The sequence below is a fragment of the Carcharodon carcharias genome, chromosome 13 (genome assembly GCF_017639515.1).
Source record: "Carcharodon carcharias isolate sCarCar2 chromosome 13, sCarCar2.pri, whole genome shotgun sequence".
NCBI classification, from domain to species: domain Eukaryota; kingdom Metazoa; phylum Chordata; class Chondrichthyes; order Lamniformes; family Lamnidae; genus Carcharodon; species Carcharodon carcharias.
Window position 1 is genome coordinate 130,493,859 of NC_054479.1, and position 16,155 is coordinate 130,510,013.

A 16,155-nucleotide genomic window follows, 5' to 3' on the forward strand; every position below is an offset into this window, starting at 1 on the left:
TGGAAGTGTGTTTTGTGCAGAGAGAGCAATTTCTGCTGTATATAATTGAGGTGAAGTTTTTTTTATTTCTCCTTGGTGTCTAGGAAATGCTATCAAAGCCTCACTTATCGCTTATCCTAAAATGCCATGAGCAGGTATTGATGAGTGCCTTTATAGCTATGCCATGACTGCACGAGTATAGGTTTATTAGCAGCACATGTTCGGTAGATTTTTAGCACTACAACCAGGATGTTGTCAGAGCCTTTAAACTTCATTATGCCCACTGTATGTAGTTAATAATATCATCTGGTATGTGCCGAATAAATGAATACTGGGACCTATGATAGTGCTGACCTCAGGAGGAGATCAAGTGGGATTGTTCACTTGACATATTTGGCAGAAACTGGTTGCAAACATCTCTCTTGGTTACAGGCCTGCCATTTGTTTTGCAAGTGCTGATACTAGAATAAGACTTACAATGGCCTTTGATATTTATGTAGCTTTAAATGGCCATATATTTTTCTTTACCTTGTTTTGAAATACAGGCTTGAACATGATAAACGATACGTTCATGATGAAATTAGCAAGATTCTTCAACGCGAACGAGACGCAGCAAGTGATAGTGTTATAAAAGCTGTATTGCGGGAGAGAGCGCTGACTGAAGAGGAACGTGTGAAAGCCAAGCATGCTGTAAGTAGACTGCTAGCCTTTGCTTACTGATGTATCTTCTGGCTTTAGAATTCTAAACTCTGATAAGAAGAAAATTGCTGTCAGTACTCGGTCTAATATTTAGTTATGTCAGTAATGTGCAACACCAGATAATAGGAGCCACCCCTTGTTAAAAAGTCCTTTCCACTGACTCCCCAGAAAATCTCCAATAGTCAAGCGATGAGTGAAATGATCTATACTTCAACCTTTTATTGTGGCTGACGGCATTGGTCATGTATTATGGTACTGATTGCTGTTAGGTCTGTGTTGGCAAACATGTGGCACTTCCAAAATTCCTACCTTGAAAAATGGCTTGAGTGCAGTTTGGTAAAGTCTTTTTCTTCAGAAGAAACTAACATTTTTCAGCATGTTTGGTGCGTAGAAATAATAATGTTAATGATATTGTCCTCCACCATTCACGACTGGATGTTGCAGGACTTTGATATGATCTATTGGTTGTGGGATTGCATAGTTCTGTCTATCACATGCTGCTTCTGCTGTTGAGCATACGTTTATCCTGTGTGGAAGCTTCACCAGGTTGGAATCTCTTTTTCGAAATGTCTCGTGCCACTCCTGGCATGCTTTCCACACATTGAACCAGGATTAGCCCCTCTGGCTTGATAATAATAGTGATAGGTATGCTGGGCCATTAGATTTAAAAATTGTGGCTGAGTATGATTCTGTGCTGGTGGTGCACAGTGCCTCATGAATGCTCATTTAGCATGGTAGCAGTGCTACACAGCACAAGGGATGCTATCTTTAGTGTGAAGACAGGACTTCATCTATGCATGGATTGTGCGGTGGTCACTCCTACCAACATTGTCATGGACAGATGCATCTGTGGCATGTAGATTGGTGAAGTCAATTGGTTTTTCCCTCTTGTTGGTTTCCTCACCACCTGCTGTAGGCCCAGTCTGGCAGCTATTTCCTTCAGGGCTTGGTCATCTGTGGTCCTACCAAGCCATTGTTGGTGATGAACATTGAAGTTTCCCACCCAGATTACATTATGTGCTCCTCTTGCCCTCAGTACTTCTTCCAAGTGGCGTTCAACATGGAGTAGTGCTGATTAATCAGCTGAGGGAGGGCGGGCAGTACATGATAATCAACAGGAGTTTTATTTGCCTGTGTTTGACCTGATGCCATGAGACTTCATGGGAGTCAATGTTGAAGATTCCCAGGGAAATTCCCTCTTGTCTATATGTTGCTGTGTTGCCACTTCTGGTGGGTCTGGCCTGTCGGTGGAAAGGACATACCCTAGGACAGTGATGGTGTCTGGAATGTTGTCTGTAAGGTATGATTTGGTGGGTATGATTATTTCAGGCTTTTGCTTGACTAGCTTTTGGGACAACTTTCCCAATTTTGGGACAAACCCTTAGATGTTAGTAAGGAGGATTTGCAGGGTAAACAGAGCTGGGTGTACTGTTGCCATTTCCAGTACCTAGGTCGATGCCAGGTTGTCCATCTGGCTTTATTCTTTTTCAACTTTTTTGTTGTGGTTTTGTACAACCAAGTGGCTTGCCAGGTCACTTTGCAGGGCAGTTGAGAGTCAAACACAAAGGATCTGAGGGAAGCTCAAGATCAATTTCAATTATGATGCCTCCATCATTAAATAAGCTGCTCACCTTGTGTTCCCATGGTGTGGCTGTTAATACAAATCGTGTGGATGTGGACATCAGGTGAGAAGAGGAAGAGCCTTGGCTCTGATGACTCTCACAGCTGAATAGCATGTGAAAGCTTACAGCTCAGGTGTCCTGAAATGATTTCACAAAAACTGCTAGGTAATTGCAGGCATGCGGAGAACTACATTGTAGATGAGTCACTGCCTTTAGAGTGGATGGAAAAGAGGGAAGACTTTCTTAAAGCATTTGTGAATAACTGTCCTTGACCATGGGGATGGTAATGAAAGTGTATTGAAGAGGTTGCACATGAGGCAATCCAAAATACTGCCACCTTGTTTCAACTTGCACCGAATCCAGTTTCCCTATCGATCCTGCGCTCGTTGACCTACATTGATTTGAGCCAGGTCATGTCTTGATTTTAAAATTCTCATCCTTGGTTTCAGATTCCTCCATGGCCTCTTCCCTCCCTATCTCTAATCTCCTCCAACTCCACATTCTCCAAGATATCTTTTAATAAAGGAGGCAGGGGAAAAAAGGGAATTACAGACTGGTTAGCCTAACATCAGTAATAGGGAAAATGCTAGAGTATTATAAAGTATGTGATAACAGGATACTTAGAAAATATCAACGAGGGATTAGACAAAGCCAGCATGGATTTATGATGGGGAAATCATAGTTGACAAACCTACTGGAGTGTTTTGAGGACGTAACAAGTAAAATTGATGAGGGAGAACCAGTGGATGTGGTGTATTTGAATTTTCTGAAAGCTTTTGACGAAGTCCCACATAAGGAGTTAGTGTGTAAAAATTAAAGTACATGGGATTGGGGGTAATATATTGGCATGGATTGAGAATTGGTTAGCAGACAAGAAACAGAGTAGGAGTAAATGGGTCTTTTTCAGAATGGCAGGCGGTATCTAGTGGGCCAATGCAGGGACCAGTGCTTGGGCTCCAGCTATTCACTATATCAATGATTTCGATAAGTGAACCAAATGTAATATTTCCAAGTTTGTTGGTGGCAGGAAAGTTGGTGGGTATGAGAGTGGTGAGGCTTTAAGGCGATTTAAACAAGTTGAGTGAGTGGGCAAATACATGGCAGATACAATATAACGTGGATAATTGTCAAGTTATCCACCTTGGTCAGAAAATAAGAATGGCAGAGTATTATTCAAATGATGATAGATTGGGAAATGATGTACAAAGGGACCTGGGTGTCCTTGTACATCACTTAAAGCAAGCATGCAGGTACAGCAAGCAGTTAGGAAGGAAAATGGTATGTTGGCTTTCATTACAAGAGGACTGGAGTGCAGGAGCAAGGATGTCTTACTGCAGCTATACAAGGCCTTGGTGAGCCCATGCCTGGAGTATTGTGTGCAGTTTTGGTCTTCTTACCCAAGAAAGGATATAGTTGCCATAGAGAGAGTGCAGCGAAGATTCACCAGACTGATTCCTGGGATGGCAGGATTGTCATATGAGGAAAGATTGGACCGTCTTGGCCTGTATTCACTGGAGTCTAGAAGATTGAGAGAGGATCTCACTGAAATGTATAAAATTCTGACAGGGACAGGCAGGCTGGATGCAGGGCTGATGTTTCCTCTGGCTGCGTTGGGTGAGTCTAGAACAAAGGGCCACAGTCTCAGGATATGGAGTAGGCCATTTAGGACTGAGATGAGAAGAAACTTCTTCTTTCAAAGGGTGGTGAACCTGTGGAATCCTCTACCACAGAAGGCTGTGGAGGCCAATTCACTGAATATATTTAATAAAGAAATAAATTTCTAGACTCTCAAAGTGTCAGGGGTGTGGGGAGAGAGAGCCAGAGTATGGTGTTGAGGTAGAGGATCAGCCATGATCATACTGAATCATGGGCACTCGAATGACCTATTGCTGCTCCTTTTTTCTGTTTGTCTCTGTACTGCTCGAAGCCTGGCCTCTTCAGCACCTGATTTTAATCGCTCCATCATTGGTGGCTGTGCCTTCAGTTGCCACTGCCCTAAGTTCTGGAATACCCTCCCTATACCTCTGTCCTTCTTGACCTCGCTTTCCTTTTTTAAGACACTCCTTAAAACCTACCCTTTTGACCAAGCTTTTGGTCATCTGATCTAATATCTCCTCATGTGACTCAGTGTCATATTTTGTCATGGGACATTTTATTACATTAAAGACACTGTATGTAGTTGTTGTTGCGCATGAGCTAATTACTGTGCTACCACTTTCCTTATCTTATAGTCATCTGATTTCATCACAACATGGTTGACAGCTAGCCAAACTGAAGCATTCATTGTGTCCAACTTGACATTAAAGCAGTAGCACTAATCATTGGCAAAAGTCATTATAGAATCTACAGCCATCACTTTGGCATAATTGACTTCCAAGGATTTTTTTTAACCAGGTTGTGAAAGTAGTATTTCCTCAGTGAGTATCAGAGTACGTGCACAGATTTTTCAGACCTGTCACTTTTCCATAGTTACTGGTCCATTCTTAGGCTTACTGCAATCAATTTAACAAACCAGTTGTTATTTTAAACCATGTAACAAAATGGTTTTTCTCTTGCCCATCTTATGTTAGCCCCTCCTACCCCTACAACTTCCCCAGACATTATGAGTAACGAGTGGGGATAATCCATAATGGTCTTTCAGTAAAGTGTTGATCTATTTTATCCTTCAGTGGTTTATGTAAAATACCATTAACCTGTTTTATCTTGTCAGAAAAAACTGATTTATTAAAATCGTCTAGCTATTTGTATGCTTCAGGAATTTTATAGAAAGTGTTTGTGATGCATAAAATGTTGTGAATCTCTTTATTAAAATATTTGTATCTTTACTGTTTCCAATATTGAGTGATTTCTGATATTTGGCATTCACAAAATGCGAATGACCTTTTCCATCTTCAGGTTTTTTTTGTGTTGGGTTTGGACTGCTATTAACTTTGCCACCCTGATCTGCTAATAGTTCTCTCTGTAGAAAGTCATTCCTGAAGTATTTGGTAGCTGTTGCCATTCATCCTCTGTCCTGCTCCCACCCTTAAAAACGCTTTCTTAAATATAATTGTGTTGTTTTTAGGTGCAATTCTTCAGCTTTTTGCCTTGTTAAATGCATTTGAAGAGTCGACTCATACAGTTCAAAACAGCAGTAAGCTTGGAAAGAGTAGAACAAAAGGTCAAATAAATGAGAAAGCAGTGGTTAAATAATACCAATTTTGTGTAACTAACTGAGGGCATTCACATTTGAATGATTGATGAGGTAGATTGTATGAAGAGGAGGCCAGGGACTAAGCAATTCCAGTTCTCTTGTGCCTTAGCTAGCTTGCCAAATTTATCTATCACAGGTTTAATTTCTCTGATTAACTTCTTTTTAAAAGAAGATTAAATACTATTGCTGAATTCTGTGTCAGTCTTGTTCTACTCCAAAAATGATGTTGTGTATCGCTGCCTAATTTCATATGAGAGATATCCCACAGGTTGCTGAATAGAATTTGAAAAGTCACATTGAAAGGAGTAAAGCAAGAAAAATAATACTTAAATTTTCACTGCCACATGCAAATCATCTATTTGCAAGTCAGGTTGAACTTTTGCAAGTAAAATAAGCAATTTGCCAGCAAATGTAGAACCTTTTGCATAAGCAATATTACATTGACATGATATCACTCAAGTCCTAATAAATGATGAATAAAGTGAGCACCAAACAAAAATCCATAGTTCAGGAAAATGCAAAATATTGTTTAATACCATCTCAGTGTAATGATCCTATATTTTCAGGTGGACTAGCTGCTCCAGTGATTTGTTGAAATGAGCTGTCATTAAACCATAGCAAGTTGCAAAATAGCTTTATTGAGCTGCTGAAGTTTCAAGCTGACTTTTTTCAAAAACAAATTGAATGCACAATTGTCAAATTTGAATTACAGTCACCTCATAATGAGACTGAATTGTAGCTGCACACGCATACTGGGACTGTTGTAGAACTTTTTTGTTGTTTGCTATATCAAGCGTATTGAGCAGGAAGAGAGAGGGAGTCAGAAGCATTGGGGCTGAAACTGCGTGGGCTTCTCATGCTCCGCCATCATAATATAGGTAGAAGATCAGCAGAAATCTTGGGCCTTCAGTTGAATTGGGGGAAAAGAAATTATACCAGAATGGTAAATGGGGGTGAATCTGATGTGAATAGAGTAAAGAGGTTTGAGTTTGCCCTCTTTGAAGATTAAGGGGGATTCATAAGAGATGTTCAAAGTTATGAAAGATTTTGATAGAATAAATAAAAGAAGCTGTTCCAGTGGTAGATGGACTGGTAACCAAAGGACACAATTTTAAGATAAATGTCAAAAAAGATCGGAAGAGGTATCAGTTTTTTTATGCATCGAGTTGTTGGGACCTGGAATATACGACATGAAAGGGTGGTAGAAGCAGATTCAGTTGTAACTTTCAAAGGGAATTGGATATATACTTGAAAAAGAAATATTGTATGACTTGAGGAAGAAGTAGGTTAATGGGACCAATTGGAAAGCTCTTCCTCAGAGCTGGAACAGATATTGCATATAATGGAAAGTCATATGTTATTGGGAGGTGATGGCGTAGTGGTAGTGTTGCTGGACTAGTAATCAAGGGACCCAGGGCCATGCCCTGGTGGCCAAGGTTCAAATCCTGCCAGGCAGATGGTGGAATTTGAATTTAATAAAAATCTGGAATTAAAAGCCTAATGATGAACATGAAACCATTACCGATTGTCATAAAAACCCACCTGGCACACTAATGTCTTTTAGGGACCTGGCCTGGCCTACGTGTGACTCCAGACCCACAGCAGTGTGGTTGACTCTTAAAATGCCCTTTGAACAAGGTCAATAAATGCTGGCCTAGCCAGCAATGTCCACAGCCCATGAATGAATATATAAAAAGGGCAATAAGTTGCCTGATAACATATAAGGGCAAAAGTGTGCCATGACCTTAGTTAGCTGCAAGGGCAGTCAAAAACAAATGGGCACTGTTGAGTAGAATGCAGAACTCAATGCCAGTACCCAATCTCATTTGTCGTTCATAGTGTTGCATTAAATATATCTTCATTGTAGGTCTGCGCAAAAGGATACAATAATGTGTAAACAGAAAGGTACCATTAATTGCCATGGCAACACAGAAATGCATAACCAATGCTGAATGAAGTACAATCATAGTGATATCCAATCGATATGTTCTATGGTTTGGCAATTTAATACCAAGTATTTTTCTTCCCTGTGTGGCATTTGTTTCTGTGTTGGCAATTTCATATGTTTCTAATTTAATATATTAACTCCTAAATAAATTTTTATTAATCTTGATAAAATTGCTATCTGAGCTCATGCTTAAATTGATGTGATAAAAGATTCCAAATTTCTATCACTGACATCTCTCAACACAGAATTAACTTGGCTATAGCTCAAAATTGAAGCTTATTTCAAAAGAATCCGTTGAAAAGGTTGAAAAACACAACCTTTAATAATAATGGCATGCCAAAGCAGTGATGTCTCTTCGTCATATTTTTCAATAGAGTTTTATGCTTTTGCATTAGGGAAGTAAAACAATATGGACACTAGACAATAGGACATGAATAGTTTGTGTGCAGCTGACCATAGATACACAGATTCCATTGTCAAACCCCCATGCACTGCACCACATTCACACTGACTGTGCAGCATCGCTTCCTCCTCACCCCGCCCCCTTTCTGAAGCACTGCTTCTTGGTACTTCACACAGATAGCAATTCTGGTGTAGCCGACTACTTCTGACCTGCGTAGCATAGTAATGTACCACATGCAGTACGTACCATTTTTCAAGTCCGGGAATTAAAACAAAAAAAATCTCTCACTCAATTTATCAGTCCACTGCTAAATCTCACCGCAAGACAATCCGCACAATTTTGTTGAGTATTTTTTGAACACTGAATCCCTGAACAGGTGATAATGGAGCTGTGGTGCAAGTCAACAGATTAGCTGATTTATTCTCAATTTGTGGATGCCTTGATCCAAACCAATTAACGCATTTATCAAGGTTTAATATTGGACTCGAAACATTAACTCTGTTTCTCTCTCCACGGATGCTGTCAGACCTGTTTTTCCAGCATTTTCTGTTTTTGTTTCAGATTTCCAGCACTGCAGTATTTTGCTTTTATCTTAATATTGGGCATTGTTTGAAACCTCTGGTGAGCAAAATCATGTTTCCTGGTTCAAGTTTGTTTGGCTGTAGCCAAACAGTCATTTTTTACAATCCTGCAAAGCAATTTCCACTACAGAGTAACATATGAATGGGAATATAACTACAGCCAGCATTTCAAATCCCGTTTTTCTTCTAAGCCGCAGGTAGAGGTGTAACTGTTAATCTGCCAGAGCGTAGCATTAAAATCCCAGACTGCAACTTGGCAGCTAAGTATACTAATAAGTTTATATTTCTGCCCCCGTGTCCTGAATGTTCAGCAAAAGTTTAATCCTCAAGTACATTATTTCATTTTTTGAACATTTGTAAAATGTTTCAAGAACCTTATTTATTTTGTGTGAGAGTTCTTTGTGCTGGGAAAATGTAGCATTTTCCCATTTTGAGCATCTGGTGTCAGTGTCAAGCATCCCAGGTCAGTTAAATAGCAGATATATTTACAGGAAAGGGCGCTAAGCTCTCTTTCACATCATTGTGGCATGTTTTTCATTTCTCAAACCATCTATCCAGTGGTCTCTAGTGAGTTGCCAATCGGTGCTGTATTAAGGGAGAGTTGTGGGCTGACACTGCCCATACTCCTTTCACATAATATCGTCACAATTGGTGGACAGAGAAGGCTTTCAACCTGCTGCTTGATTTGATTCCGTGCCCCAGAGGCCAGCGTCGAGCCCACTGTATCACCCAGTCTCCAGTAAGACTTTTTTTGATATACATGGTCATATGATTTCTAAGTGGCAAGTAAAACACTTCTAAGCCATCGAAGTCCCTTTCATTAAAAAAAACCCAGAATAACTGTTTAACGATGGCCTTTGCCATCGTTATGTTCATTGGGGTACAAGATGCTCATTATATAGTTTTAACTCCTCTACTTGTGTTGGCACTCAAATTATCTTTCTAGTTTGTTCTGGCTGTAAGGCACATTTGTGGGCATATACCTATTACTTCACATCAGGATTGCATATTTGAGCAGACATTGTGCATCCACATGCATGCATAGACATGAGGGAGTCTCCATTCAATCCATATTTCTCCAATAAGTCAAATTTCTGTTTTGTTTGTGATATACGTCCAATGCTACATTGGCTGCCATTGCACAGTTTGTGTAACATGTGAGTAAGATTTTTTCTCTCAACTCAGCCCTGGACTCCTGTCAAGTGATAAAATGATCTTCAGAGCAGAAACATTTGGTGTATTGGAGAATGTTCTTAAAAAAGACGCTTGTTTTTCTCCTGATCTAGAAACATTTAGCAGTTTTGGGAGTATATACAGAGAAGATCAGCTGAAAGACAAAGGCACATGTTCCTGATGCAAGGGTTGTTAATCCTCCTTATTTTGAACTTAAAAATATTATAAAGCATGTGTTAAATGGTCTTATGAAAGCAAAATACTGTGAATACTAGAAATCTGAAGTAAAAATAGAAAATGCTGGAAATACTCAAGTTTGGCAGCATCTGTGGAAAGGGAAACATTTAACATTTTATATCGATAATCTTTTAACTCTGACAAAAGACCATCAACCTGAAAAGTTAACTCTGTTTCTCTCTTCATGAAGTTGTTAGACTTGGCGAAATATTTCCAGCAGTTTCTGTTTTTATTAGGTGCGATGAAATCCATAGTTTCAAAGCTTGTATTTTTTGAGGCAAACCCAAATTGAAAAGGGAAACCGAGAAAGGAAAATGACCCTTGCATATAAAAGGAGGCAGTATCATCAGAGCTCAGTTGTAGATAATGAGTCCAGTGGTGCAGTGCAGGCAGGCTGGAGAAGACAGCGAAGATATAGTTGCTGCAGCTGTTTCTGTTACTTAAAACTAAGATTGGATCGAAGCCATCCAGGCCATCTTAAGCAGAGTTTAGGAGGCTCTGCAAGTGTGTGCCATTTTTGATGAAGACTGTGCCCATGGAACTGCTGTTAGCTGAGGATTAGGCAAAATCCTAAAAGAAGAGGAGCTGAAATTCTTTATGGGGAAGGCAAGAGCTATGAATGACTGAGAGACTGAGATTGATGGCATATTTTATGGATGGATTGCCAAGCCAATTCATAAGACCCGCCATTTAATGTGTAGTTTATTGTTTATATCTGACTACAATTTGCCTGTTAATTCATGTTTAACTCAAGCTGATTCTGAGGTATCAAGCGTAGGGCGTTTGCTAAGATAGTATTTAGTGTTTGCTTTATTTGACTTGTATGGTAAAAATTATTTTGTTTAAACCGTGAAATCTTGTGGCTTCATTCCTTCAGTAAATGACTGGAATTTCAGATTTATTTTTTTAAAAATGTTACTGGTCTCAACTGAGATCATAGCTAAGCCGCCTTCTTTCCCCATCCTCTAACCGAAAGCACAGAGTACTGGCCAGACATGGTCCTGTAGGTGCAGATCACCTTGCTCGAGTGGCTATTCGTAGGAAAGATATTGTATTCCTACAGTACCTGTCATGTCTTCACGTCCTAAAGTGTTGCACACTTAAAATGTAGTCACTGCTTTAGTGTTGGGAAATACTGTAGCCAGCTTGCTGTTTGTGGGACCTCTGTGTGACCAGTGAACCAGGTAACCAGCAGGTGTCATTGCACGGTGATTGGGAGCATAAACCATGGCTGATTATTTTTATCCTTCCCTAATTAAAGCTACAACTCCTGCAGTTGATGTCAGCTTTGAGAGCAAACTGGGAATAAAACCTTCATGTCTCAGTTCCATATTAGTACAGTAGGCAAGGCCACTGCTTATTTGTTGAACCATAAATTATATGTTCAGTGATATAAATCGCCACTCAATTATGAATCAGTTTTAACATAATGAAGACTAAAATCAAAGCCTTTCAACAGCCATAACGACATCACTGCCAGATCATGCACCTTGTTGCGTCGAAGCTTTCTAGTTATTGTTTATAATTGTTTCTCCCTTTGAAATTTGGTATTCTTGCATCTGTCCTGATGAGTGCAAAACAAAAAGCTTCGACAGCATGTCTTTTTTTCGGCAATACTCAAGATTTGTACAACAAAGTCACTGTTGTTTATAATTTCAGTTCACAACTATCTCCACAGATTGAGGAAGCCACTGAGCAATTGGAGTTTTGTAAAACAATCAATGTGATACACTTGCTATTTTGGCAGATATGTGAATTCCTCTGGAATGAATTCTAAGACAGACATTGAATGCACAATACTACAAGGTGTAGATGAATGAAGTTGAACTCTAAGCTGTGGCGTAAAATGCATTTCATATTTGCAAGCCACTGCTTATGCGCTACATTTGTCAAATCTTGTCACTGAGTGTTGTGATTATACAACCTTTCGAGCACTTCTAACTAAATGGTTTCAAGTATGGCTTCATTACGGTGCCACAGGACAGATAACATGAGACAGAGTAAAAAGAAGCGTGCTTCCCAAGGGAGAAGTAGTGTTTACAACCTATTTATTACATACCTCATTTGGCCCATACATCATTTCAATAGAAAATCTAGTCAATTTAGATCATTTTGAAATTGGGCAAACACGCAAAGTCAAGCACATTATTGTTTCAGGAAATGTAGCCTGAGGGTTATTGTGCTTTTCTGCAGCTTTCTGCAATGAAGAACTAATTATCAATATTGTGATCAAGAGCCCGAGAATGTTATCCTTTGATTGGGTTTAATGTTAATCTGCATCAGTAAGTTTTTTTTCCCCTTTTATTGGCCATTTTCATTCCCGAAGCACTTGACTCCCTCATAGGAACAGCTCCCTGGGCACCGAGCAGCCTGTGTCTTGAATGGCCATTGTTTATATTTTAAGGTAGAAGGTGTCGACAAGCTTAATGACTGTGGCAGCAATGCAAACTGAACATTTTCTCCAAACAAACACACTTCCAGGAAGAAAAGAGCACGGAGAGTGGGGGGACTTAATTTTAAAGAGCGGGGAGATTTAATTTTAAAAGGAGCGTGGAGAGCGAGGAGCCTTCATTTTAAAGAGAGCAACGAGAATAAGGAGCCTTCATTTTAAGGAGAGTGGGGAGACTTCATGTGAGACCAGCCGCGGAGTGACGTCACGAACTACATTGTAATGCGAGTTCAGGGAAAGCAGCTGGTTAGTGAGTAGGATTGGTGAGTATTTCTAGCCTTCAAAGTAAAAGTAAGGCCTTTAGTTTGTGTTTAGGCCTCGAGTCTTTTTTCCTCTCTCTTAAAACTAGCTTGTTAAGTATCAGATCGTTACTGGTGTAAAAAAAATATAATTACAATAAAGTGTAAAGAGCAGGGGAATTCTTCAAGTGTAAAGAGCAGGGACACTACAGTAATTAATAAATTAAATTAAATTAAATATGATAGTGATGGCAGGACAGGTGATAAGTTGCTGCTGATAATGTGTGGGAGCCGCTGGATACCAAGGTGATCCAAAGCGAACGCATCTGTTACAAGTGTTTGCAGCTCGAGGAACCTAGGATCTGAGTTGAGAAGCTGGGGTCCGAGCTGCAGACATTGCGCCACATCAGGGAGGGGGAAAGTTACCTGGACTGCTCCAGGAGGCAGTCACACATAGGACTAGAAAGGAGGTTCTGCTAAAAACAATTTGAACAGTTAGAAGCTAAATTAAAAAGCAGAGCCTCCAAGGTGATAATCTCGAGATTACTACCCAAGCCACGGGGCAAACTGGCATAGGGTAAATAAAGTCAAGGAGTTAAATGTAAGGCTCAAAGATTGGTGTGGGAGGAGTGGGTTTCAGTTCATGAGGCACTGGCACCAGTACTGGGGTGGAAGAGAGCTGTTCCGGTGGGATGGGCTTCACTTGAACCTTACTGGGACCATTGTCCTGGCGAATTGAATAACTAGGGCTGTAGCGAGAGCATAATTGCAAGGCAGCTATTTAGGTCGTGATACCCAGAGTGTGCAAACATTTTTAAAAATGCAGCAAATAGGATCAAAGGGGGGAAAAATAGTAATAAGGCAAAATTAATGGCTCTTTACTTAAATGCACGTGGTATTTGGAACAAAAATAAATTAACGGCACAAATAGAGGTTAATGGGTATGATCTTAGGGACATGGTTACAAGGAGATGAAAGCTGCGAACTAAATATTCAGGGGCATGTGACTTTTGAAGAGGACAGACAAAGGAAAGAGTGGTGGGGTAGCTTTGTTAATACGATTTGGAATGAGTACAATAGCAAGGAATGATCTTGGATCAGAAGCTGTCGAATCCATATGGGTGGAGGTTAGAAATAACAAAGGGAAGACAACTCTGGTGGGAGAAGTCGAAAGGCCCCCTAACAGCTGCATTGTTGGACAGAGAATAAATCAGGACATAATGAGGACATGTAAAAAAAGGCGGTACATTAATCATGGGTGACTTTAATGTTCATGTAGATTGGGAAAATCAAATTGAGCAAGAATTCATAGAGTGTATTCAGGACAATTTCCTAGAACAATATGTTGTGGGTCCAACCAGGGATCAGATTATTTTGGGTCTGGTAATGTGTAATGAGGCAGGTTTAATAAGTGATCTCAGAGTAAAAGATACTCTAGGAAACAGTGACCATAACATGGTAGAATTTAGCATTCAGTTTGAGAGTGAGAAATTTGGGTCGGAACCATCAATGCTAAACTTAAATAAGGGTAATTTCAAAGGAATGAGGGCAGAGTTGGCTGGGTTGGACTGGGAAAGGAGTTTTGCAGAAAAGAGAGTTGATGAACAATGGCAGACGTTTAAGAAAATGGTTCATGACTCACTTCAAAGACATATCCCAGTGAGGAACTAGGAAGGGGATAAAGCAATCATGATTAACCAAGGAAGTTAAGGGTATTATCAAATTGAAAGAAACAACATACAATGTGGCAAAGATTAGTGGTAAGCCAGAGAATTGGGAAAGTTTTAAAAACCAGCAAAAGGACCAAAAAAATCATGAAGGGAGAAAATAAACTTTGAGGGTAAACTAGCAAGTCATACAAAAGTGGACAGTCAGAGCTTCATTAAATATCTAAAAAGGAAGAGAGGGGCCAAAGTGAACATAGGCCTCTTAGAGAATGAGGCTGGGGAAATAATAATAGGAAACCAGGAAATGGCAGAGGAGTCAAATAAATGCTTTGCATCAGTCTTCACATCGATGACACGAATAGCATTCCAAAAATACTAAATAATCAAGGGGCAAAAGGGGGGAGGAAATAAATACAATAGCTATCACTAGAGAAAAAGTACTAGGGAAACTAATGGGGCCAAAGGCTGATAAGTCGCCTGGATCTATTGGGTTGCATCTTAGGATACTAAAGGAAGTAGCTGCAGAGATAGTGGATGCACAGGTAGTAATCTTCCAAGAATCCTTAAATTCTGGAAAAGTCCCAGAGAATTGGAAAACTGCCAACGTAGCACCCTTATTCAAAAAGGGAAGGAGACAAAAAACAGCTAACTATAGGTCAGTTCACTTAACATCCGTCATTGGGAAAATGTTGGAGTCTCTGATAAAGGATGTAATAGCAGAGCATTTGGAAATGCAAAATATAATCAAGCAGAGTCAACATGGCTTCTTGAAGAGGAAATCATGCCTGACAAATTTATTAGGATTCCTTGAGGTAGCAAGCAGGATAGATAAAGAGGAACCATAGATGTAATATATTTGGATTTCCAAAACGTGTTTGATAGAGTACTGCACATAAGGCTACTTAATAAGATAACAGCCCATGGTGTTGGGCATAGGATATTAACATGGCTATAGGAACATGGCTAACTAATAGAAGACAGGGAGTTGGCATTTTCAGGATGGCAACCTGTAACTAGTAAAGTGCCACAGGGATCAGTGCTGGGGCCATAATTATTTACAATATATATTGATAACTTGGATGAGTAAAGTGAATGTACTATCATCAAGCTTGCAGATGACACAAAAATAAGTAGGAAGGCAAGTGGTGAGGATGGCACAGAATCTACAGAGGGGTATAGACAGGTTACGTGAGTGGGCAAAAACTTGGCATTGGAATATAATGTTGGAAAATGTGAGTTTATGCACTTGGCAGGAAAAATAGAGGAATTGAATATTAATTAAATGGAGAAAGACTGCAGAAAGCTGCAACAGAGGGGGATTTGGGGGTCCTCGTGCATGAATCCCAAAAAGCTAGCATACAAGTTCAGTAGGTAATAGGGAAGGCAAATGCAATGTTGGCCTTTATTTCAAAGGGAATGGAGTATAAAAATCGGGAAGTCTTGCTAAAACTACAGAAGGCACTAGTTAGACCACACCTAGAACACTGAACAGTTTTGGTCCCCTTATTTAAGGAAAGATGTACTGGCATTGGAGGCAGTCCAGAGAAGGTTCATTAGGCTGATCCAGAGTATGGAGGGATTTTCTTATAAGGAGAGTTTGAGTAGGTTGGGCCTGTACTCATTGGAGTTTAGAAGAATGAGAGGCGACCTTATTGAAACATATAAGATTCTTAGGGGGCTTGACAGGGTAGCTGCTGAGAGGTTGTTTCCCCTTGTGGGAGAGTCTGAGATCAGAGGGCAGGATCTCAGAGTAATGGGGTCGCCCATTTAAGACAGAGATGAGGAGGGATTTCTTTTCTCAGAGGGTAGTGAATCTGTGGAATTCTTTACCTCAGAGGGCTGTCGAGGCTGGGTCATTAAGTACATTCTGTGCTGAGGTCGACAGATTTTTAATTAGTAAGGGAATCAAGGATTATGGGGAAAAAGGCAGGAAAGTGGAGTTGAGGATCATTAGATCAGCTACGA

At 40.0% G+C, this 16,155-nt stretch overlaps 1 protein-coding gene across 2 annotated transcripts in view; it reads left to right on the forward strand.

Annotated features, from left to right (window-relative positions):
* Nucleotides 1-16,155, forward strand: part of chchd3a (coiled-coil-helix-coiled-coil-helix domain containing 3a) — a 328,691-nt gene that overhangs the window by 135,480 nt on the left and 177,056 nt on the right. For both annotated transcript variants that reach the window (XM_041203373.1, XM_041203374.1), the window contains exon 4: nt 525-669. In XM_041203373.1, coding sequence (XP_041059307.1) covers nt 525-669 — 145 coding nt within the window. The remainder of the gene's footprint in view (nt 1-524; nt 670-16,155) is intronic.